The sequence below is a fragment of the Gopherus flavomarginatus genome, chromosome 10 (assembly GCF_025201925.1).
Source record: "Gopherus flavomarginatus isolate rGopFla2 chromosome 10, rGopFla2.mat.asm, whole genome shotgun sequence".
Classification (NCBI taxonomy): Eukaryota; Metazoa; Chordata; order Testudines; family Testudinidae; genus Gopherus; species Gopherus flavomarginatus.
Window position 1 is genome coordinate 39,637,123 of NC_066626.1, and position 26,340 is coordinate 39,663,462.

Sequence of the window (26,340 nt, forward strand, 5' to 3'; positions counted from 1 at the left end):
GGTGCTGATCCATGTAGAGGATAACAGCCTTCTACTGCTACCATTTACAACATTAGCTCAAGTGGCAGCGATGAGTGTAGTGGTTTTAAAGATTCCAACCCTGCTGGTGAACCTCATGAGTGTCAGTATGGTGCCATATAATGGAATTTGTTTTTATAGGTGGCTTTCTTAAAGACCTAATGAATTATATTTTTAAAAGAACTACATTAAAAGAATATTAAGATTGCAAAGTTTAACACTCAAAAGTTAGGAAATGCCAGTGTTATAAACAGATAGCTAAGGGTTAATGTCTCTTACACCTGGAAAGAAGTAATCTGAAACACCTGACCAGAGGACCAATCAGGAAACAAGACTTTTTTAAATCTGAGTGGAGGGTTTTTTGTGTGAGAGTCCTTTGTTCTTGGGTCTTCTGCCTGCACTCTCTCGGCTATGAGAAGTGATTTCCGTTTCCTGCTTTTTAATTTTTTGTTTTCAAGTTGTAAGTACAATATAGTAAGGCAGTAAGGTTTCAATTGTTTTTCTTTTTGTATTTACATGTCTATAGTTGCTGGAGTGCTTTGAATTGTATTCTTTTTGAATAAGGCTGTTTATTCAATATTCTTTTAAGCAAATGACCCTGTATTTGTCACCTTGATACAGAGAGACCATTTTTATGTATTTTTCTTTCTTTTTATATAAAGCTTTCTTTTAAGACCTGTGGAGTTTTTTTTTAGTGGGGAAGTCCAGGGAATTGAGTCTGTAGCTCACCAGGGATTTGGTGGGAGGAAGAAGTCAGGGGGAAATCTGTGTGTGTTAGATTTACTAGCCTGACTTTGCATTCCCTCTGGGTGAAGAGGAAAGTGCTTGTGTTTCCAGGACTGGAAATAAAGAGGGTGGAATCCCTCTGTTTAGATTCACGGAGTTTGCTTCTGTCTCTCTCTCCAGGAACACCTGGAGGGGGAAGGGAAAAGGTTTATTTCCCTTTGTGGTGAGACTCAAGGGATTTGGGTCTTGGGGACCCCAGGGAAGGTTTTTGGGGGGACCAGAGTGCCCCAAAACACTCTAATTTTTTGGGTGGTGGCAGCTTTACCAGGTCCAAGCTGGTAACTAAGCTTGGAGGTTTTCATGTTAACCCCCATATTTTGAACGCTAAGGTCCAAATCTGGGACTAGGTTATGATATGGTGTGCAGTGGTGGAATAGATAGAATCCAGAAGCCAGTAGGAATATTATATTTTTCTTTTCTCTGCTAGGGGCTTTTTAGCAGAGAGGGTTTGGGTTTAAAAGGAACCAGAGAGAATTTTTTTTTTCTCTGCTCTCTCTGGCAGTTGTGGCTTGCATATTAAGCAAGCAACCATTAAGGGTCTTTTGTGACAATAGCACTCCCATTGAGAGTCATTACCAGCACTATACACATGCAAATAAAGTGGTTTTTCTGGTTTCCTTTACATTGAAAATATTAGCTAGAGGAAGACAGGAAAAAAGGCACTGTTGCTAGGCAGACCCCAGGAGGCAACAGAACCTGCAGTTCAGAAGATAAACACCGGAGGGCACCCCAACAGAAGAAAACAGGAACCATGACTTCCAAGGAAAAAAGGGAGGCAGAAGAACAAATCAAAGAAGCTGAACACAGGCGACAACTGGAGCTGGAAGAAAGCATCAAACTGGCAGCCTACAAAAGAGAACAAGCAGCCAAAGAGGCAGCCCACAAAAGAAAACTAGAAGAAGAAGAGGTGGCCCACAGAAGGAAACAAGAAGAAGAAGACATGGCCCACCGCCGAGAAATGGAAAAACAACAAAAAGAAAGTGAAGAGAAGGAAAAACAGAGAAAACATGAACTGGACTTAGCGCAAGCTGGGCTGCATGCGCCAGCCAATCCTAACAACCCTTCGCCAATTATGGTTTCACATCACAGAAAATTTCCCACCTACAAGGCAGGTGATGACACTGAGGCCTTCTTGGAAAATTTTGAAAGAGCCTGTCTTGGGTACAGCATCCCTAAAGACCAGTACATGGTTGAATTGAGGCCACAGCTCAGTGGACCTTTAGCAGAGGTGGCAGCTGAAATGCCTAAGGAGAACATGAATGACTATAAACTTTTTCAAACCAAGGCCAGATACAGAATGGGGATAACCCCGGATCATGCCCGTCGGCGTTTCAGAACTCAAAAGTGGAAACCAGATGTGTCATTTCCCAAACACGCCTACTACGTTGGGAAAAATTATGAGGCCTGAATATCAGGACACAATGTTAAATCCTTGGAAGAACTGCACCTCCTCATACAAATGGAGCAGTTCTTGGATGGTGTTCCTGAGGACATAACACAATACACACAAGATGGAAAACCCAAAAATCTCGCTGAGGCGGGGGAAATTGGAGCCAGATGGATGGAAGTGGCAAAAAGCAAGAAAGCTACTGTCAAGGGAAACGAATACCCCAGGGGGCACACTGACCATAAACCCTACAACCGAGGACAGCCAAAGACCCCACATACAACCCAAGTAAAGCCACAGACACACTATTCTTCCACCTCACCAGTCTCCAGTAACTCACCTCGACCCAGTGACCCATCAAATGGAAGATGCTTTAAGTGTAATGAACTGGGACATATCAAGGTTAACTGTCCAAAAAACGCCATCTGAGTGCAGTTCATTACCCCACCATCACACAAAAGATCCCTAGGCCCAGATGCCTCTCAAATACCCTTGAAGCGAAGGAAAAATTTGAGAGTGGGCGGAAAAAAGGTTACTGCGTGGAGAGACACGGGGGCACAAGTGTCAGGTATCCACCAATCCTCGTAGACCCCAAATTCATCAACCCAAAGGCCCAAGTGACAATTTACCCCTTCATGTCACAAGCTGTAGACTTGCCTACAGCTGAACTGCCTGTCCAGTACAAAGGCTGGTCAGAAATGTGGACTTTTGCAGTCTGACAATTATCCTATCCCCATGCTACTGGGGGAAGACTTGGCCAACCAGGTGAAGCGGGCCAAGAGAGTGGGAATGGTTACACGCAGCCAAACCAGACAAGCTTCCAGACCCATTCCTGTTCCTGAGCCGTCCACAGACGCCCCGTCTGTGTTACCAGAGACCCAGACAGAGGTAGTGGACCTGGATACCATGCCAACCACTGAAACAGCCACAGCACCTCCAGTCCCAGGCCTGGAACTGGAACAGCAATCAGCACCAGCAAGTTTAACCACATCTTCAAACTCAACACCAGAGCGCGCCAGCGAGCCAAAACTGGCAAAAGCAACAGACAGCCATACCCAAAAGGCTCAGCCAGAGCCTGAAATACCCTCAGGTGCACCAGCGGAGAGCAGTTCACCAGCAACGGAAACAACCCCATCACCTACATCGCTTCCAGAGGGTCCAAGCCCAAGTCCACAGTCTAAAGAAGAACTGGTGACCCCAGCCTCAAGGGAACAGTTCCAGACTGAGCAGGAAGCAGATGGCAGCCTTCAGAAAGCTTGGGTGGCGGCACGAAGCACCCCACCGCCTCTCAGCTCTTCTAATCGATCCCGGTTTGTTATAGACCAAGGACTTTTATACAAGGAGATACTTTCTGGTGGACACCGGGAAAAATGACAGCTGCAAAAACAGTTGGTGGTTCCAACTAAGTACCGGGGGAAGCTCTTAAGCTTAGCCCATGATCATCCCAGTGGCCGTGCTGGGGTGAACAGAACCAAGGACCGGTTGGGGAAGTCCTTCCACTGGGAGGGGATGGGCAAGGACGTTGCCAAGTATGTCCGGTCTTGTGAGGTATGCCAAAGAGTGGAAAAACCCCAAGACCAGGTCAAGGCCTCTCTCCAGCCACTTCCCATAATTAAAGTCCTATTTCAGCAAGTAGCTCTGGATATTCTGGGTACTTTCCGAAAAAAGACACCCAGGGGAAAGCAGTACGTACTGACTTTTGTGGACTTTGCTACCCGATGGCCGGAAGCAGTCGCTCTAGGCAACACCAGGGCTAACACTGTGTGCCTGGCCCTAACAGACATCTTTGCCAGGGTAGGTTGGCCCTCGGACATCCTTACAGATTCAGGATCTAATTTCCTGGCAGGGACCATGCAAAAACTGTGGGAAACTCATGGGGTGAACCATTTGGTTGCCACCCCGTACCACCATCAAACCAATGGCCTGGTGGAAAGGTTTAATGGAACTTTGGGGGCCATGATACGTAAATTCGTCAACGAATGCTCCAATAATTGGGACCTAGTGTTGCAGCAGTTGCTGTTTGCCTACAGGGCTGTACCACATCCCAGTTTAGGGTTTTCACCGTTTGAACTTGTGTATGGTCACGAGGTTAAGGGGCCATTACAGTTGGTGAAGCAGCAATGGGAGGGGTTTACGCCTTCTCCAGGAACTAACATTCTGGACTTTGTAAGCAACCTACAAAGCACCCTCCGACACTCTTTAGCCCTTGCTAAAGAGAACCTAAAGAATGCTCAGGAAAAGCAAAAGGCCTGGTATGACAAACATGCCAAAGAACGTTCCTTCAAGGTAGGAGACCAGGTTATGGTCTTGAAGGCGCAACAGGCCCATAAAATGGAAGCATCATGGAAAGGACCATTCACGGTCCAAGAGCGCCTGGGAACTGTAAACTACCTCATAGCATTTCCCAATTCCTCACTAAAGCCCAGAGTACACCATGTTAATTCTCTCAAGCCTTTCTATTCCAGAGACTTACAGGTTTGTCAGTTTACAGTCCATGGAGATGATGCTGAGTGGCCTGACGGTGTCTACTACGACGGAAAAAAAGACGGTGGCGTGAAAGAGGTGAACCTCTCAACCACCCTGGAACGTCTGCAGCGGCGACAAATCAAGGAGCTGTGCACTAGCTTCGCCCCATTGTTCTCAGCCACCCCAGGACGGACTGAACGGGCATACCACTCCATTGACACAGGTAATGCTCACCCCATTAAAACCCCACCCTACCGGGTGTCTCCTCATGCCCAAGCTGCTATAGAACGAGAAATCCAGAACATGCTACAGATGGGTATAATCCGCTCATCTACCAGTGCATGGGCATCTCCAGTGGTTCTGGTACCCAAACCAGATGGGGAAATACGCTTTTGCGTGGACTACCGTAAGCTAAATGCGGTAACTCGTCCGGACAACTATCCAATGCCCCGCACCGATAAGCTATTGAAAAGGATGGGACGGGCCCAGTTCATCTCTACAATAGACTTAACCAAGGGGTACTGGCAAGTACCGCTAGATGAACCTGCCAAGGAGAGGTCAGCATTCGTCACCCATGCGGGGGTGTATGAATTTAATGTCCTTCCTTTTGGCCTTCGAAATGCACCCGCCACCTTCCAGAGGCTGGTAGATGGTCTACTAGCAGGACTGGGAGAATATGCAGTTGCCTACCTCAATAATGTGGCCATTTTTTCAGACTCCTGGCCCGAACACCTACTACACCTGGAAAAGGTCTTTGAGCGCATCAGGCAGGCCGGACTAACTGTTAAGGCCAAAAAGTGTCAAATAGGCCAAAACAGAGTGACTTACCTGGGGCACTTACCCCCTACAGGCCAAGGTGGATGCAACCAAAAGTGGCCTATCCCAAGGTCAAAAAAACAGGTCCAATCCTTCTTAGGCTTGGCCGGGTACTACAGGCGATTTGTACCACACTACAGCCAAATCGCTACCCCACTGACCGACCTGACCAAAAAGACCCAGCCAAATGCAGTTAAGTGGACTAATAAGTGTCAAAAGGCCTTTACCCAGCTTAAGGCAACGCTCATGTCTGACCCTGTACTCAGGGCCCCGGATTTTGACAAGCCATTCCTAGTAACCACAAATGCATCTAAGCGTGGTATAGGAGCCGTTCTCATGCAGGAAGCAACAGATCACAACTTCCATCCTGTCGTGTTTCTCAGCAAGAAACTGTCTAAGAGGGAAAGTCACTGGTCAGTCAGTAAAAAGGAATGCTATGCCATTGTGTACGCCCTGAAAAGCTACGCCCATATGTTTGGGGACGGCGGTTCCAGCTACAAGCTGACCATGCTGCGCTAAAGTGGCTTCATACTGCCAAGGGGAACAACAAGAAACTTCTTCGTTGGAGTTTAGCTCTCCAAAATTTTAATTTTAAAATTGAGCACATCTCAGGAGCTTCTAACAAAGTAGCGGATGCACTCTCCTGTGAGAGTTTCCCAGAATCCAGTAGTTAAAAAGTGTTCTTAAAATGTAGAAGTCTGTTAGTTATATACTTAGTGGTATATGTAAAGGTGCATGTGTTGTATTAATCTGTTTATTTTCAAGTTCTAAAAGGAAATCGCCGCCAGTGAGCTTCCCCACTGTCTGCAATTTGGGGGGCGTGTCATAAACAGATAGCTAAGGGTTAATGTCTCTTTCACCTGGAAAGAAGTAATCTGAAACACCTGACCAGAGGACCAATCAGTAAACAAGACTTTTTCAAATCTGGGTGGAGAGTTTTTTGTGTGTGAGTCCTTTGTTCTTGGGTCTTCTGCCTGCACTCTCTCGGCTATGAGAAGTGATTTCTGTTTCCTGCTTTCTAGTCTTCTGTTTCCAAGTTGTAAGTACAATATAGTAAGGCAGTAAGGTTTCAATTGTTTTTCTTTTTGTATTTACATGTCTATAGTTGCTGGAGTGCTTTGAATTGTATTCTTTTTGAATAAGGCTGTTTATTCAATACTCTTTTAAGCAAATGACCTTTATTTGTCACCTTGATACAGAGAGACCATTTTTATGTATTTTTCTTTCTTTTTATATAAAGCTTTCTTTTAAGACCTGTGGAGTTTTTCTTTAGTGGGGAACTCCAGGGAATTGAGTCTGCAGCTCACCAGGGAATTGGTGGGAGGAAGAAGTCAGGGGGAAATCTGTGTGTGTTAGATTTACTAGCCTGACTTTGCATTCCCTCTGGGTGAAGAGGAAAGTGCTTGTGTTTCCAGGACTGGAAATAGAGAGGGTGGACTCCCTCTGTTTAGATTCACGGAGTTTGCTTCTGTCTCTCTCTCCAGGAACACCTGGAGGGGGAAGGGAAAAGGTTTATTTCCCTTTGTGGTGAGACTCAAGGGATTTGGGTCTTGGGGACCCCAGGGAAGGTTTTTGGGGGGACCAGAGTGCTCCAAAACACTCTAATTTTTTGGGTGGTGGCAGCTTTACCAGGTCCAAGCTGGTAACTAAGCTTGGAGGTTTTCATGTTAACCCCCATATTTTGAACGCTAAGGTCCAAATCTGGGACTAGGTTATGATAGCCAGAATTAAGGTTGTCTGTCCAACTTTAATTTGCTCCCTTGTGATATCCTTATTATATGATCCCATATAGTTTTGTCCAGAGGATCCCTGCTTCATTCAATGTGCAGGTTAAATGATGCCCAGCTAATGAGAAGTATTAAATATTTTGTTTTCTCCTCATTGTTCAGTTAGTGTCCCCATGCCTTTACTGTGCTGTATGGAAACTCTCCTCTGAAGACAAAATTATTAATTTGGTTGCGGGCCTTTCTGTGGTGCTCATCACTATAGTATCTATGTATATCACAAACATTAATGTATCTTCATAATGCCTGTGAGAGATGAGATGGGAAGCTTGGAGATTAATGGACACTTCTGACCTTAACTTTCAGTGCTCAACTTTAGCTGACTAGGATCTGATTTTTTTCAGAGTACTTAACAGTTTCATATGATCAAAGTACAGTTGTGACTTCAGTTGCAGCTGTGAGTGCTCAGTCTTGCAAATCAGACTCAAATCTGGATCTCAAGTTGTGCATACAGAAAATAAAGAACACACAATTAATAACCACTTGTGAAAAGTTGGTTTAAGTGACTTGCCTAGCACTACACCGGAACTTTGTGTAGAGGCAGGGATAGAATGCAGTGTTTTCCCGGGCAGCATTCTTAACTGTGAGACCACCCTTTCTCCTCCTGCATCCCCTGCCTCATTCATAACACACCTGGACTCTGATCAGAGAGGCTAGGTGGACCCTGCAACCGTTGGCCAGTGCATGGGGCTTTCCATCCTGCACGTTAACTGCTGTGCACTCCAGGAGCTGAGGGCAGTCTTGCTTCCTGCTTCTCTCGCTTTTCTCAAGTGAGTCCCTCACCTCTGCCCCTCCAAAACTCATCATTGGACCCTTATTCTGCAAGCCTCCCCAGCCACTCCCAACATACTACTTGAGCTAACTGCACAACATCCAGTTAGACTGCCTCCGAACCCTGCCCAGAGAACATCTGTATGTGCTCGTGCTCCATACTGTCCACATCCTCACCTTTATGTCCTGCTGTCATAAACAGATAGCTAAGGGTTAATGTTCTTTTACCTGTAAAGGGTTAACACAGGGAACCAAACACCTGACCAGAGGACCAATCAGGAAACAAGACTTTTTCAAATCTGTGTAGAGGGAAGTTTTGGGTGTGAGTCCTTTGTCTTGGGTCTGACCCTCTCGGCTCTGAGAGTGATTTTTCTATCTCCAGGCTTTCTAATCTTCTGTTTCCAAGTTGTAAGTACAAGGATAGTAAGACAATAGGTTTATATTGTTTTTCTTTTGTATTTACGTGTGTGTAGTTGCTGGAGTGTTTTGAATTGTATTGTTTTTGGATAAGGCTGTTTATTCATTTTTTCCCTTTAAGCAATTGACCCTGTATATTGTCACCTTGATACAGAGACTATATATTATATCCTTTTTCACTCTTTTTATATAAAGCTTTCTTTTTAAGACCTGTTGGAGTTTTTCTTTAGTGGGGACTCCAGGGAATTGAGTCTGCAGCTCACCAGGGAATTGATGGGAGGAAGAAGTCAGGGGGAAAATCTTTGTGTTAGATTTACTAAGCCTGACTTTGCATACCCTCTGGGTGAGGGGGGAGAGAGGTTAGTGCTCTCGGTGCTTGTGTTTCAAGGACTTGAAACGGGGAGGGTGGAATCCCTCCGTTTAGATTCACGGAGCTTCCTTCTGTATATCTCTCCAGGAACCCAGGGAGGGAACACCTGGAGGGGAGGAGGGAGAAGGGAAATGATTTATTCCCCTTTGTTGTGAGACTCAAGGAATCTGAGTCTTGGGGACCCCCAGGGAAGGTTTTGGGGAGACCACAGTGAGCTAGGCACTGTATAATTCTTAGCTGGTGGCAGCGATACCAGGTCCAAGCTGGTACCTAAGCTTGGAGGTTTTCATGCTAACACCCATATTTTGGACGCTAAGGTCCAGATCTGGGAAAAAGTGTTATGACACCTGCCGTGATACCAAGTGGCAGGACCTGCTGCCACCAGAGGAGGGCGAGGAACCCTGGTGGGCCAGCCTATATTCCAGTCTGGTCCCACAGGCTGGCAGGGTTATCAGTTGGTGGCTCCTCTGCAGAGCTGTGATCACAGGCATGTACCTGGGGCAGTTCACAAAATCCCATGATGCCTGCCCCTTCTGCAACGAGGAGGAGACCTTGGTGCACATCTCTGTGGGGTACATCGGGTTGCAGCCCCTCTTCCTCAGCAAGAGGCTCTGAAGGAGCTGGTTCTGGCCACATTTTTTCCAGCACCTCTTGATCTATGCACACCGCATCCATGGCCCAACAAAGTTGCAGGACCTCCTCATCAACCTCTTCCTGGTACTGGCCAAGATGGCCATCTATCATTCCAGGAGGAGGAAGCTAGACAGAGGGGTGTTCTGTGACTGTGAGACCTATTTTCAGTCCTTTTTCGACTCACGTCTTTGGGCAGAGTTCCTCTGGGCGCAGTGTCCACTGACTCCCTAAACTCCTTAGAGAAGCAGTGGGTGCTGTCTGGGGTTCTCCGCTTTGTGTCCCCCTCTGAATCTCTTATTCTTTACCTCTGACCTCACTCCCATGCCTGTTTTTTCATTTGTTATCCCCAGAAATCAACTGTAGTCTGGGCTCATTGGTTCCTCCCCCATAGTTGAGGGGTTGGGCCTATAGTTATAGGCAGGCCTAATCCACCTCTGCCTCCAGTACTATAAATATTACACCCTTTCTAGCTTCTGCAAGAGATGAAGCAGGGATCCTGTGGAAAAAATGATGTGGGAACACAGAAAAATCAGATCATCTCTTGCAGAAGCTGCAAGGGGTCCTACAAACAGCCTCCTTCATTGCCCAGCTCTGATTCAGTTCCAGAGTAGGGCTGTCCTGTCCATGGAATGAGGCAGGGGTCCTGTGGAAAAAATGGTATGTGAACATGTAATTAAAGACTATATCATAATGCATATGCACAAGGGTACTGAATTAAGGTTGCATGGAAAACCTTAATTCTGATACTTAACTTCTGAGTACTTAAATTTGCAATTATAATAACGTTCTTGCGTGTAATCTTGTATCAAATATGCTAGAATATATAAATGCCTACCTTGATAGCTATGAATTTTCAATATCTCTTCCTCTCATTGTCTACTTTTCTCTCCCTCCACAAAACTCTGCAAATTCTTACTTTTGGCCTTACCATTAGAGAAATATCAACCCATTGCAAGTTGGTCCTGATATTTATAAAGAACTTATATACAATGACAGTACTCTAAACCTATGATTAGAAAATGTTCAAGTCTAAGTCCCACACTTCCTTACAAACGTCAACTGTGTACTCAGTATTTCTGGAAGTGATCAAGTGATTGATTTAATCATTTTATTTTTTTTCTCAGAACTCATAGAACAAGTTACACGTATTATTGAGGCTGACCAGATTGATGGTAAGGCATCGTGTACTGAGCAGCAAGGGGTTGAGTTATCTGAAGAGGTTGTGAAAGAAGGAACAACAAATGAAAGTGAACCTTCAGTTACGAAAATTGATTCTGCTGTTCCAACTGAACAAAGTGATGAGTCTGTCCCAGAAGCAGAATAAGTACTTCAAGTGCCTTCTTTAGCTAGTTCTTTTAGCTTTGTTCATGCCAGTTGTTACTCTTCAGGTGGGCTTTTTGAAAATGGTGCAAATTAAAATCTCTCTTGAGCTCAGACTGCCTCACTACCACAGTACGTCGAAGCTATGTGCACTACTGGATATTGACGATAAAGCATGTATTCTTTCAGTGAGCTAATGCCCTGCAGAATGTACAGCTGGTTGAAGTCTAACACAATCACAGGTCGCTTTAGCTTAGTTTTGTATATTTGAAAACTAAAATTTACCTACAGGTTTATTTTCTATTTGCATACTAACCAAATGCATACTGAGTTTTAGGTTATTGAACATAAGCTACAGTAATTGACAACTACTTGTCTAGTGGAGTTTTGGTTTTGTGAACTTTTAGTATTCTTTTTTTTAATGTTTACCCATTAAAATGGATTGAGTGACTTTTAAATATCTAGATGTTTACAGGCTAAAATGTCTTTAGGCATTCAGCTTAAGCAGTATGAAAGTGTCGTCATAACTGTAACAGCTTAGTCATTATCTTAACTTTTTTTGACAGAATGCAGTTAAACAGCACTAAGCTGCACGGTAACTCCTTTGGCAGATGGGCCGAAGGCACATGATATACAAAATTAGTTTGTGTTTACATATGGTATAGGAAGTCTCTGCACTTGATTGTACTTGAATACTGAGCATTATTTATACCTGTATAATAGTGACATTATATAAGTGAATTTTGTGCCTTTGTGTTTTTTGTTAAAGGAAAATAAAGACTATCTAGCAGCAGTATTTGCTTTGTATCTTCCAGAAATCATGGGAAAACTGTGTGCTATATAGCAACTATAACAGAGACTCTTGAAGGAATATGTCAACTTGCTTTATAAAGAGCATGTATTTTAGTACTTATGTGAATTTGTTGGTAGAATTGAACTGGGCTGGTAATTAACCTAGAAACTTTTTGTAGAATTATGTTAGTACATTCCACTGTTTTCTAAATGTGCCTAGTTTACAATTCCATTTTTTTTGGTTAATAGCACATTGAATTATTAAGGCCATGTCTACCCTGACCAGGGATCGATGCTGCTGCAATCGATTTAGAGGGTCTAGTGAAGACCTACTAAATCGACCACAGAGCGCTCTCCAGTCGACTCCAGTACTCCAGCTCCCCAAGAAGAATAAAGTAAGTCGACAGGACAGTGTCTCCTGTCAATGCAGCATGGTGTAGACACCATAGTAAGTCAACCTAAGCTATGCCAACTCCAGCTACGTTATTCAAGTATCTGGAGTAGCATAACTTAAGTCAACTTATCCTGGTACTGTAGACAAGGCCTTTGTTGTTTCCACTTAGCAGATTACTGCAGAGCTGCCATTATGTTTTAAAAACAAAAACCTTGTAGCACAATTGAGTGATTGTATTGCTGGAGCTGCCCTCCTAAGAGTGGCATGTAAAACAGAGATCCTGGTAGTTGGTGGTCTTTAAAAATTCCATGTACTACTTGCAGAAAGTACTTTGATCCACATCAGCCTAACCAATTTCCATATTGGCTAGTTATATTCTACCTGCCTAAAATTATCCTTGGAGTTTTAATTAGTTGCTTTACACTGTTAAGCTAATGTCCCATTTCACCTCGGAGGTGGTGATATTTCATTGGTTTGTGTACGCAGAATGTATGACTATTATGTATTCTCTTATATTAGAAGTCTTACTGACATGTTTGGGATGGCCTGAATAAACCATTTGTGTCTGACACAGAGTAATGCAGGCCATCCCAAATAATTGTCAGTCAACCTCTTCCGCACCATCATGTACTCTGCATATGCCTCATTGCACAGAAAAAAATATTTTCAAGTATTGTTAAAATATTAATATTTTCATGAGGTAATATATTTTATTGAGCCAACTTCTGTTTGTAGAAGGGGCAAGCTTTTGAGCTCCTCTTCAGGTCTGGGGAAGGTAATCAATGTGTCCAAATTAAATAGAAGTTGGGACATATTGTTAGGCATAAGGGGTTCCATGCATGCTATAGGAGACAACTTAGAATGAAGTGGGCAATTAAGTGTTAGCAGGCAGTAGTGCGTGTTACAAATTGTTATAATGAGCCATACAGCCAGTGTCTCTGTTAGGTCCATGTTTTTTAGTAGAGTTACTAATTTTAAATTTCCAGGCTCTCTTGAAGATGTGCAGATTTCCTCTGAGGATGAGGACTGAGAGGTCAGACATGGAGTGATTGCTTTGTGAAAAGTGTTCGCTGACAGGTATTGCAATTGTTTTTGTCTTTTTTATCATTTTTTCTAAGAGTTCATTTGAGAGCTTAGTGATGGTGTAGTTTCACCCACATAGTAGTTGTTGGGACATTTGATGCACTGAATGAGGTACACCACATGTTGTGATAGGCATGTGTAGGACCCATGGATCCTGAAAGTTGTGTTTTGCAGGGGGAGTAATTAATCCTTGTAGCAGTTTTTGTGTCCAGGCTTGCAGGTGTTGTGTCTGTTTGTGCTGGTAGGGTTTGGTTCCACTTTGAGTTGGTATGTCCTGGTCTGTGTGAAGCTTGCTTTTGATGATGAACTTGGCAGGTTGGTGGGCAGTTGTTTGAAGGCTACAAGAGGTTTTGGGAAAATTTTCTTTCAGGAAGTGGTCCCTATCAAGTATGGATTGTAATTATTTGATACCCTGTATGGGTTCTGTTTTGGGGTGGTAGGTGACAACTAGGGGTGTGCAGTCAGTGGGGTTTTTTCTGTATTGAAGCAGGTTCTCACAGGGTATTTGGTGGCCATTCCATGATATGATCTACTTCTCTGGTGGTTGAGTCCTTGTTCGGTGGAGGTGATTTTTAGTGAGTTTAGGTGTGTACCCTAGACTTCCTCTTTTGAGCAAATTGAGTACCTGTCTGTACATAAAATATCTTGGTGTATCTGGGGTGGTCACTGGATGTATGGTGATCCGTGGGTTTCTTGTATATAGTTGTGTGTAGTGTTCCATTGCTCAAGCTTTTATTGTGGTGTCCAGGAAGTTGATGCTAGAGTTGGAGTATTCCAGAGAGTTCATTGGAGGGTGGTGGTAGTGGTTGTCCTTGTGGTGGAAGTCTGAGGGAGTTCAGGTCATCTGTCCAGAGGATTAAAATGTCATTGATGTATATTGTTAGTTTCGTGGTGCATTTTTCTACTCCATTTTAAGTGGTCTCCTGCATCATGTGAGAATCTCTTATGCTTAACAATCTGTCCCACCTTATATTTATTCTGGACACTCTGCTACCTTCTGCAGACCTGAGAAAGAGCTCTGTGAACCTTGAAAGCTTGTCCTGTCCACCAACAGAAGTTGGTCCAATAAAAGATATTCTCTCACCTACCTTGTCTTTCTCGTATCTTGGGGTCAACACAACAGTGCTGCAAACAACATTTTTTTATGTCTTTTTCTGTCTGCAAAACCAGTTTCTCTTTAACCAATTGTACACCTCAGGAGGATAAATTAAATTATCCCAAAAAACAGTGTACTTTTCTGCTAAATATGATTTTAGGTTTCATATATTGACAAGTGAGAGAGACAGAAGTAGTTTCATTTGAAAGCTGGTAATTTTCCGTCTTCAATTATATGCTATTTTTTGATGATCATGGTAAAAAGATATCAAACTTGAACCTGTCATTGACCAGGGGTTTTGTTGAGGGGAAGCTCCATATTTCGGGGAAATATTTTTGTGGAACATGTTAGTTGCAGCTGCCTTAAGATGCTTGTGGATTGTTAGAAGTAGGCCCAGTGGGCAGAGTGCAGATGAGTTAGTCAACATACTACATGTTTGTCATATGACTGGCTTCACGTCATTTCACTAGCACATGTACACAATATGCAGATATTGATTTAGTCTATGCTGGCATCCAAAATGTGCTCCCAAATAAGAGAAACTGTCTCTGTCTTAAGAATGTACTGCCTCAGACCAGAGCGTGAAGAAAAGGGATACAGTATACAAGCAAAGTGCTAAAGGGGATGGATACACATACATCTTACTAGTAATATGTTCAACATGCTAAATTTCCCATCCTAAAATATCAATTAATTTTTTGTAAAGTGTTATGGGAACTATTTGGCTGAAAGTGATCTAAAAATACAAGTGTGTTATCTTGGCACAAGTGCATACCTATATCTGCTGCTTTACTTTATACACAAGCCACTGGGAAAAATAAACATATATATATATATATATATATATATATATAAGCTTACTTTTCAGAAAGGAAGCTCAAGGTATAACAAATTAATTAACCAAGTTGAGACATACATTTTCTCTAGCTTCCTTTAGCACTGTTACAGGTAAGATTTTGTTTGCGCTTTGGTTATAACCCTCATGAGTGGAGTGGCCAACAGGTGAATGTTGATAGCGTTTCAGAAGTTAAAATGACATACATTTAGGTCCTTGCATGCAAAGTACCTAATTCCTCTTGCAGGTGCCTGTTCTCATGGAGCACTTACCTGGTGTCTTAGAACTACTTAAAATAGTAATTGTTAGGGCTGCATGCACAGCCTGTCCATGGAACTGAAGGTTGGAGGTATAGTTATAAAAAGTAGAGTTGGTTGAAATTTTTCATTAAAATTTTTTTTTAAGAAAAATGGCTTTTTCATTTAAACTGATATTTGCAAGGGAAATGTCAATTTTTAATGAAAGCTTTTGGGTTTTCATTGAAAAAACAAGCTCAAACATCTTTGATATTTAGCTTGGAAAAAAATGGCTTTTGGCTGTTTGAAAACTTTAAGAAAAATTTCAATACCAAAAAGTAATTAGTCCACAGTCCTAATTGCTGTGGTGTTCCGGTGTAAGTTTCAGGTGTACAAAAAACACAACTACCTCTCCTTTAGTGTGTTTTGACTCTGTACCTCCTTTATTTTGTAATTTAAATATTTTATTTCATAAAAAAATTTCAGTTGCTGCCATCATGCAGTTGTTTCTGATCTCTGTAAAATGAGAATCGTGAAAGAAAATTGGAAGTTAAAATAACTCCTCTTTACAAGTTACTTTGTGTCTTACAGGGATAAAAGAGGGGCCCTTTGGGTATATTTATGCTGCAATTAAACACCTGCAGCTGACCTGGGCTGCAAGGCTGTAAAGTTGTGGTGTAGACATTCAGGCTCAGCCTGGAGCTCAGGTTCCTGAGACTCTCTCCCCGCATGGGGTCACAGAACCTGGGCTCCAGGCTGAGCCTGAACGTCTACACTGCAGTTATGCAGCCCGAGCCTCATGAGCCCAAGTCTGCTGACGTGGGTCAGCTGCATGTGTTTAATTGCAGTGTAGATATATCCTGTGTCTTCTTAGTACTGTACTTTACCCCGTCCCAATGGCATCACTGAATAATTTGCCCATTAATTCCTTCATACTGTCAGCAAAAGTGCCTGGGAAGTGTTTGCAGAGGAAGGGGACTGCAGGGAGAGAGTCTGCAGCAACTCTGTGTGAGCAGAGAGAAGAGGAGAAGAAAACCCAAGAGGGAGAATAAACATTGTGGTTCTAGCCCTGGAAGAAGGGTCACTCCCAGAAGAGTTGTGGTGAAAGAAAACCTGAGGGCAAGGTAGCAAGAAGCACGTGGAAACAAAGTAGTTGATAGGACTGCACAGATCTTGGTTGCTTGTTATAGGGTCCCTGGAATGGAACACGGTGTGGCGGGCAGGGGGTTCCCCTAGCAGGCACAGGAGCATTGGAAATGCCACTGGACAGCTGGTCCAGAAAGACTTTTACCCTAGAAGGAGAGGACAATATCAGTGACCTGGCCAGAGGGCCAAGTCATGAAGAGGGAAAACCCCAATTTAAGAAGAGAAAGAGAGAGGCCCCATGATCAAACACATTTTAAAAATGCTATACACTATACAAGTGTTGAGGTCTAATTGACCCGAGGTTTAGACAATGAAACTAGATGGCAACAGCAAAGTGGCAGTAAATGGTCTTCTACTGTGAACAAATGACAGGTGACATGTTCTGAATGTACACAGGTCTTACTTTGGGGTTTTACTTTGAACATTTTTTGTTGTGTTTTTCTGTCTCATTCTCTGAAACAGATGTAACATCTTCCGGTTTCTTAAGCTCTGGTTCAGTACCCAGCATACTAGATGCTGCTTCCCTGGAAACCTGAGGCACAGCTGCAGTGTTCCTTACCTGCACCAGTGGTTTTACCATTTTGGTATCCAGGTCACTGAGATTTATTACTCAGGTATTTATTATGCTGTGTGTAATTCAACAAAATCCAAACACTGTGTGTGCATTCAGACATGCAGTGTACACGTGCAATGCAATGACTCTGCCCCAGCAACAGTAGCTGTCAAGGGTGGGCTTGCCAGAAAACGTATCTGACAATTGTGGCTTCCCCAGAAGCTCTTCATAGCAAGTATAGGCATCCCAGAAACTCAATTTGACAGCGTTATCTTCGAAGAAACTCAATTTGCTGAACAATTGTGATGATACATGAGGCAAGTGTTATCAGACATCTCAGTCCCCTGAGATCCTTTTGGCACATTTTTGAAAAAACAAAAAACATTGTTTTTATCATCATTTCTATCTGATGTTGGAATACGTACAGTAATTAATTTGGGATCTAACTGACACCAATATCTTTTGAGTGACATTTTTGCTATATTAAAATTGTGACAGCTATACCGACAAAACCACTACTGACTAGTTGTCCTCATTATAGCTTGAGAACACTTAGAAGAGACAGTGGTTTGACTATTATGTTTTATTTAAATATTTGTGTTTGGGGTCTTGATGTGCCCACATGCATAAGGTCTAACTGATCACCATATTTGGGTTCAGGAAAGAATTTTCCCTCTGGTCAGATTGGCAGAGATCCTGAGGGGGGTGGGGGTTCACCTTCCTCTGAAGAGTGGGGTATGGGTCACTTTCAGCTTTAAACTAATGTAATTGGTGGATTCTCTGTAACTTGAAGTCTTTAAATCATGATTTGAGGACTCCAGTAACTCAGCCAGAGGTTTTGTCTTATTTCAGTATTGGATAGGTGGTGATCTGTTGCTTGCAATGTGCAGGAGATCAAACTAGATGATCATGATGGTCTCATCTGGCCTTAAAGTCTGAGTCTAAGACTATTATGTTCTATTTAAATGTTTGTACTTGTTTGGGGTCCAAGAGACTTCAAAAGATCTTGGTAGCATAGTACTTTCATTTTCCCTATTGATTAATATTGAGGGTCAAACTGATCCCATTACCTGTTTAGTGACTTTGTTTGCTGCACAAAAACCACAGCAGGTAGGATGATAAAACCAATGCGTTAAGATTGATTTCATTCTCATTTGAGAATGAAGTATGCAGGTGCACAGGTTTGGCATGAAAATTCTAATTTACACTTTTGTGCACAGTCAGGTCAGATAGACCTCAGAATATTAGGACAGTTTAAAAAATGAAGTTTCTCAAGACTCATGATAAAATCCTGAGTTGGCGACACTGCAAAACCTAAATCACTTCATTGTACTTTAATCATCTCTGGGTTATATAATAATATTTTACAATCAGTCTCTTTATTTGTAAAATAAAATAAAAATAAAATACTATTTCTAATCCTAACACGTTTTTTACTCAGCATAAGGCCTGCCACCAGTATAAGACTAGCATGTTTCAGGATTACTCTGGAACATACCAAAACAGCAAAGAGATTCTGCAGGACTGCAAAGAGAATTAATAAAAGCTGATACACTTCTTGGTCAATAGTAGTACATTATGTGAACTACAATTCCCATTATATGCATTTCTCTCTCCTTTTCAAGGCACAGTGAGCACTGTATTTGAAATAAGCAAACTTCTAATATTTGGCTAGATGGTTATAAGCTTCCATGCTATGTTTGGGAGCATGCTCAGTAAGAAGTCACTAATATTTTTCCAGCGCAGCCTAACAAAGCCTTCCACTTTTGTGATATCATTAGGCATTCTCCCTGCCTTGCTGGAACAGCTTTCACAAGAGTGATTGCAACTGGCTGACTGAAATATACCCAGCAAAATTATCTCTAAATAGTCAGGATAAGAGAAAATTGAGGTTGTAAAAACTGGAGATCCTAAGACCTTGTGAGGTTTCTCCACGGTTTTGTTGCATTCTGTAAATTTTAAAGTTAAACTTAAAAATGAAATTTGGTTGTGTCTCATTTCCAAAGAAAATGGATGTGCATCTCTTTCATTAACCTAAACTTGTAGAAGACTCTCAGGTAAAATGGGAAGAATGAAGACTGGACTTCTATGCTGCCCCACTCCATTCAGCTCCGTGAGGAAAGTTGTTCTTCCCATTCACATTAATGAGCTGTGAATTCATTTAAAGCCTAATTAGAGCCATTTAATTATTAATATTGTGCATATGAACTTTTTTAATAAAACAAGACAATCAAATTTTAATTTTTTTCTATAATGTTGAAGTTGCCTGGTTTAGGATAAAAAGTCAAGAAATGCAAATATTAAGGTTCCTAGTGCAATGTTAAGTCAACTATATTACACATTCTGGATATATGATGGTATGGACTTAAACACTTATTTATTGAGCTATATCTCTAACCAGAGAAACAGGAATAGAAAATACAAGATATGTATAGTTTGGCCCAGTCATGTTGCTGTAATAGCCTTTACATTGCATTAGTATGAGTTTTGTGCATTCAAAGAACGTTATATAAACAATAGCTTTAATCAGATGGGGTTTTTCAACACGACAGAAAAGTAATTCAGGTTCGCTATGGCGCTCAGTCCTTATATACGAGTGGATCATATACAAGTGAACGTCTGTGCTCAAATGGAGCCCCAATAAAGTCAGTTGCAAAGGGATCTGCCAGCACATGCTCTGAATGTATCATCAAAGTAGATGTGCCTTACCATGAAATACCTCTGTCTCTTAGTTTCTGTGGATTGAAATATGCAAAAATGTTAAGCTTTTCTTACCTGTTGAGATCTGGTATATTTCAGTAAAGCTCAGTTGTTCTATGTAATAGGGTCAGCTGCCTCCATATGGCCAGAGAAGCACCTTGCCTTTGTTTCCTCCTGATCTAGGCTTCTTAAGAACTACAGAGCCCACAGTATTTCAAATAAAATTACATCTCCTGGGTGGGATCTACTTATTTAATCTTGCTCACAGTCTCCAGTGGCCCACTAGACCCAAACCCTTCCCTCTTGACTAATGGAACCCATAGCTCTCCTGGGGTTTGAGCAGTTCTTCTCCCTGGTCCCTTTGATGTGCCTTTCACCCATTCCACTCAGGTTAGAAACAGTCAAAACAGAACTCAGTTGTCTCTCCCAGGCTGGAGCTCAGCCTTCTGGCTCTGCCTTCCGAACTCTCCTGCTGTTTTATCCATCCAGGAGTCTTTCTCACTCTCTGCAGTTTCCCAAGCTTCCTCTCCCTGGCCCTTCTTGGGGGTGGTGCAGCAGACTCGCTTCCTGAGTCTATGACCGCCATTCACTGGATTTTGTAATTTCCCAGTATTCTTAAAGAATTGCAGACTAGCCATTTTCCTTGTATTTTGTATAGGTGTTACAAAGAAAAAAATGTTACTTTTAAGGTTTCCAAGTTTTTTTTTTTTTTTTCCCCGTATGAATATCTCCTTTCACTGATCCAGTCTTAACAATTCCATAAGAGATGATCTATTGTTCCCTGGACATTACATGTTTCTTAAAGTCCATCCTTATGCTTGTTGATTAGAAATAGATTACTACTTTAATCCACAGTGCCCTGTTTAAATTCTGAATTAAAACCACTTCACTCTTCCTCTCAGGGCTTTGGATAACATTAACATTTTCAACTATTGAGCATACTTCATGGAATTTTTTCCCCTTCATTTCATGTGCCCACAGTTCTTGCCACTCCTTCCTTGGCTCATTTTTGATGAAGTGTTTAAATTCCCATTTACTTAAGGGGATCTCTAGGTCAATTCATTCATGCTTAATAGGATTTTTTGCCTATCGACCAATTTGTTACCACTTGTCCCTATGTGCACCAGGAGCCATGCTTTTACTATGGTCTTACCCAGTTGTGCCAATTCAGTTGTTAGCATTAGTATTTCATTAAGTATACTGTTTCTGCTGTCAGACTTGCCATTGTATAGTGCCTGCAGCCCTGATAAGGAATCGGCTGCCATGGCTGTCCTGTCTGACTCTACATCTAAGGCCCAGATTAGTGCCATCAATGTCCCTGTTAGGTTATAGCTTTCTTGTGAGTCTGAATGCAGGCACACACAAAGCTGTTCCCACTCTCCCTGTTCCTTCCTGTTTGGAACCATCATTACATACAGTACCGTATGTACACTTACAGTAGTCATCTGACACAGATGTATTGATTTGCTATATCATGTATCATCATCATTTTTCTCCTTTTGTTTATTTTATTATATAATTCCATGTCTATCTAAGGGGCGGGGGATGGTTTCCCATAGCTATTGATTGTGGCCTCTTTCAAGCTTTTCTTTTCATTGAGCACCTTTTATCCACTTATTTACCCCACTTACCTGGAGGATTTTTGAGTTTTTGTCCTACCCGCTCTCTACTTAATTCTCAGCAATCAGTATATATTAGCTCAGTGTGTTATCATCACTACTACCTAGTACTTCGGCATAAAAGGTAAGTCTAGGAGCTTCATTCTAAACATGATAGGCATTACATGCACAGGCACAGTAATGAAGACACTATTTGCTATACACAATGCCTAAATTTGGATGGAGTCTAGATTTCTCAGATTGGTTTTTGATGCTGACCTATAGCCCTGGCAGCCATACTCACTAATAGTTGTGATTAGCACTCTGTATAGCCTTATCACTGGATTTTGTTTTTATCTGCTCTCCAGGAGATTTCAGATGTACTTTTAAGTAAGATGATTCTTCCTTTGCACTTACCTATAATATTTGCAATAAGCTCCATCCAAATGGGCTTGTTATCAGATATTATAGCTAGGAATTTGTACCTTTTCACTACCCTTATCTGCAGATGTGGCTCCAGGCACCAGCACGTCAAGAGTGTCCCTGGGGGCGGCAAGCCACGGAGAGGGCTCTGCCAGTCACTGCGAGGTCAGCAGGCGGGTTGCCTTTGGCAGCATGCCTGCGGAGGGTCCGCTGGTCCCACGGCTTTGGCAGACCTCCCCCCGCAGGCTGCCGCCGAATCCGCGGGACCGGGGACCTCCTATAGGCAAGCTGCTGAAGGCAGCCTGCCTGCCGTGCTTGGGGCTGCAAAATACCTAGAGCCGCCCCTGCTTATCTGCTAGTCATATAGATATAATTGTATGTCTTTTTGAATCTTCCGAGTTGTGAAGATCACTACCGTAGCTTTATCAATGGAGAACTTGAAGCCGCACTTCTGCTTTCTCTTTCTGTATTCCCCTGAAGGACATCTTTGACTCATTTGGTGGCATTTTCAAGGTTTCAGCTTTTGATCCGTATGGCACAGTCATCAGCAAATAATGTGGTGCCTATTCCTGCACTCATCCCCTTTGGAAGATCATTATCATGATGTTAAACAGAATGGGCTAATGACACTCCCATATGGAGTTCCATTTGTAATGGGATATACATTGGAAAAAGGCTTTCCCTTCTTGGACTTGCATAGTTCTTTTGCTTAGGAAATCCCTGATCCATATGTACGTTCTTCCTACAATGCCCATGGTTTTCAGTTTATATAATAATCCCTTTCTCTGTAACACGTAGGTTTTTTTCCTATGTCCAGGAAGGTCACTATCATGTAATCTTTTTTTTCTTCTGTGTGTCTTTGCAGTGTGGTCAGTTGCACTCCTACCTCTTCTGAACCCACTTCCATCTATGAACCTTTTTCCTTCTAAGTAGGCTACTAATCTCTGTCACCAGTTTTTCCTCCATTTTACCAAAACATGCTGTGCGGGCAGTTGGCCTGTATGTCTAAAGACCTGCAGTGCATTTTGCCTGGTTTCCTCACTGAAACCATGATGATGTTTCAGGTATTTCCCCTTTTCTCCATATGCTATTGTATAATTTTAGTATTACCCTCAGACTTTCGTCACCTATGTGTTCAAGCATTTCAAAGCTTATTTCGTCCTTGCTTGGGGCAGTGCTTTTCCTCCTTATTTTCACTTTTTGAGGTTCCTTCACACTGAAATTTTCATTTAAAATAAGATCCAACATCGGCCTCCCAGCTCTTCATCTCAGAATTATCATTAAGTGATGTTCTTTTCCTTTCCCTAATTTCTATCCTTCGATCCTTGTCATTACTGACTTTTTGAAGCACAGTGGTCAGAATTTCCACTTTTTCTTTGCTGGAGCTTATCTTCTCCATGGCCTTTCACCGCAAGGCTTGGTATTGTGTTGCTTTCATGCTTTATTCCATTCATTTTCCAGAGTTGCTTGTATACCTCTGATGTATTGGTATTTTTATTTATTTTTCCACAGTATTGCCTCCAGCTTTTCTTTTCGTCCTTCTTATAGCCAGCTGTGCAACTACCTTACTTTTTTATATGTAATTAACTCCTCACCATATAGTGTAGTTTTTTGCTTTCTCATAAGCCTTGTTCTTTCCCTTAACTACCTTGTCACATTCCTTGTTCCACTACGGTACACCTTTCCTATCTTTAATTAAAGTTGGTATCCTAGGAATAGCCAGGCTGTCTCTTTATAATTCCCTTGGTAATATTACTACAGAATTCCTCAATATGCTCACTTACATACTGCTTGCCCACATATTCTTCACTTTTGTGTCTAAAGAGTTTCCAGTTTTCTTTTTTTAGGTTCCCGGTGGGAGGGTGGTATTCTTGTCTTCAGTATTTCCTTTTCCTGGATATGTAATTAACATACCCATTCCCTCCTCTTTGTAAATTACCCAGCAGCATTTGCTTGCTATGTTACTAGAAGCTATTCTCAGGTCTGGGCAAGAGAGGTTTCCATCCACTGCATTGGACCTAGTAGATGTTCCATCATTTAATATTACTACATTATCTTCAAAAAAAAATATTCTCTAGACATTTTCCATTCTTATCATTTGTTCTGTTTCCCCACAATCTTTTGTGTCTGTTCAGATCACTGCAGATAATGTATGGGAGTGTGACATCTGCAATTAATTCTTTCAGTTCTGTAGCCTCTAGTTTTCTGCATGGGTTAGAAGCATTATGTGGTTTAAGAGATGCAGAGTTGTTTTGTGTCAGTGTATCAACAGCATTATACTTGAGATTTAGCTTTTTAACATCTATTTCAAGGTAGTTCTGGTTCTCCCAAACTAGGGTACAGACGCCCATGCACTGTCCTATTTCTCTATCATATCTATCGATACTATATCCATAGGTTTTTTTTGTATTAGCCAAGTCTCTGGTATGCGTATTATACCAAGCTTTGTTGTCATATCAGTAATATGGGTCTTTAATTTCTGCCCATGTGCTATAATGCTATGTGCATTCCAGCTAAAAAATAGTCATACCCATTCTCTTAACTTTGAATACTTCCTTTCCTTAGGAAACTATTCTGCTGATAGGTTGCTCCCCTGTAGGTTCTTTTCAGCAGCCTTACCTATAATTCTCATTTTCTGTTTTCTTTCCTGTCTAAGTACAATTTATGACTTCAGTCATAAATGCAACGTCTCTCTTTCTATAAGTAGCATGTCATCTGCTTTTACCCTGATGTCCTTCATTGCCTTCTTCCCAGTAATTTGTTGCTTTATAATCCCTGTCCTCATCTTGCATTTTCTTTTTTCCTCCTTTTCTTTCCTGTAAGGTGTTTCCTAGCAGCTTCTGCGTCTGAGAAGTTATTAATTTTAGTTTTTTGAATTTTTCTAGCTTGCTTTGCCTCAGTACATCCTCTATATGCTGAGCTGTGTCTTCCTCCACAGCTACAACATTTTTATTCTGACCCTTCCTCACAATCCATCGTATGAATAGTTTCCTCCACACTTGCTGCACCTTAATTTCCCTTTGCAATTATTTCCTGTTTGACCAAACCTTTGACACCTAGAGCATTCCAGTGGAGGAGGTATGTACATCTTAGTAACTTTAGGGTATCAGATAATTTGGAGAATCTAGATCCATCCTTGTCTTAAATGTGACCAGCATAACTGTGGGGGGCTTGCTATCACCTCCACTTCTGCTGATTAGCCTCTTAGCATATATCCCCTCATCTTCACCAACTCCTGGCATTATTTCCTCTTCTGAGATTTCAGGTGGCACACCATATACTACCCTTCTCATTTCAGTTGGGAACATAGAGAACTGACAGCTTATTTTCAGCTTTCCTAGCACCTTTCTTTTAAGGAGCTTCCCTGCTTGTTCTTTGGTTTTGAACTCTGCTGACAAGTCTCCACCAGGTAGTTTCCTAGCTTTTATTATATCTCCAATGCTTTTTTTTTTTTTTTTTTTTTTTACCCACTCTGCAATCCTCAGGAGCTGACATCCCCTAGCTTTATGTCCTTAGCGAGGGATTTTACTGTATCACTTTCTGCATGTCCCATTCCTTCCTTCCTTCCTTCCTTCCCACTTGCTGTTCCTTCTGCTGGTTCTACAGAATCTACCCTTTTCTTTTTCCTTGTTTGCATTGAGTTATCCTCAATACTTTCTCTGTCCACATCTTCTAGCCTGCTTTCAGTATAATGTATCACTTTCATCTCCCCTGACCAGCCAGTTCAGCCTAGCTAGCTGGCTCTCCCTATTACCTGTTCCTCTCTGGCTTTCTATAGGGAACACCTATCCTCTATCAGGCCCCAACAAAGCTCAGGGTACCTTCAGGCCCAGGTAGCCCAGAGCAGTCCCCCCTTAGGTTATGTCTACACAGCAAAGAAAAAAACCGTGGCTGGCCCATGCTCATAGGGTGACCATATGTTCCAATTTTATAGAGTGAGTCCCGATTTTTGGGTCTTTTTCTCACATAGGCACCTATTACCCCCACCTCCTGGCCCAATTTTTGACACTTGCTATCTCATCAGCCTACATGCTTCTGCCAGCAGACGTGGGCTGATGGGGCTCGGGCTGTGGGGCTGTTTCATTGCTATGTAGACTTCTAGGGTCGGCGGGAGCCCAAGCTCTGGGACCCCTGAGCTCAGAAGTCTACACAACAATAAAACAGCCCCTATGTCTGAGCCCCATGAGCCCGTGTCACTTGGCCTGGGCCAGCCACAGGGTTTTCTATCCCCCTATGCATAGCTTGGTAGAATTATTTAGTCCACTGTGTAAATGTGTGTTCTCCTTTTTCTGTCATCTTACTGTAGGAACAAAGATTCTGGAAAGGCCATTGAAAGTTTTATCTGATCTGAATTATGGTTATAGTTGAAACAAAACTGATGCACTGTACATGCTTAATAGTTATCTGTGCTACAAAATAAGGGATTTGCCCACATTTTTCATAGGCATATTATTTAGTTCCCCTTTCAATGGTTTCACATTATCTGTGGTCTCTTTCTGGGGAGATGTGGTTCTTTATTAATAATCCATTCTCCTCTAATTGTGTGTGATCAAATACAATTAGATCTCATGTCTTAAAATGACTATATGTGCTATTGACAGAGTTATGGGGATTTCCCCTTGACTTCCCCATCCCACACCACTGCCATTGCATTGGAGGTATAGGTAGAATACAGAAATTATTCAGGGTTGAGCAGATTCTAATAAGACAATTTAT

General features: G+C 42.1%; 1 protein-coding gene across 3 annotated transcripts in view; it reads left to right on the forward strand.

Annotated features, from left to right (window-relative positions):
- Window positions 1–11,561, forward strand: part of LNPK (lunapark, ER junction formation factor) — an 88,487-nt gene extending 76,926 nt beyond the window's left edge. For all 3 annotated transcript variants that reach the window (XM_050969046.1, XM_050969048.1, XM_050969047.1), the window contains one exon: window positions 10,573–11,561. In XM_050969046.1, the coding sequence (XP_050825003.1) occupies window positions 10,573–10,772 (200 nt within the window). In that variant the 3' untranslated portion in view covers window positions 10,773–11,561. The remainder of the gene's footprint in view (window positions 1–10,572) is intronic.
- Window positions 11,562–26,340: the final 14,779 nt, after the last annotated feature.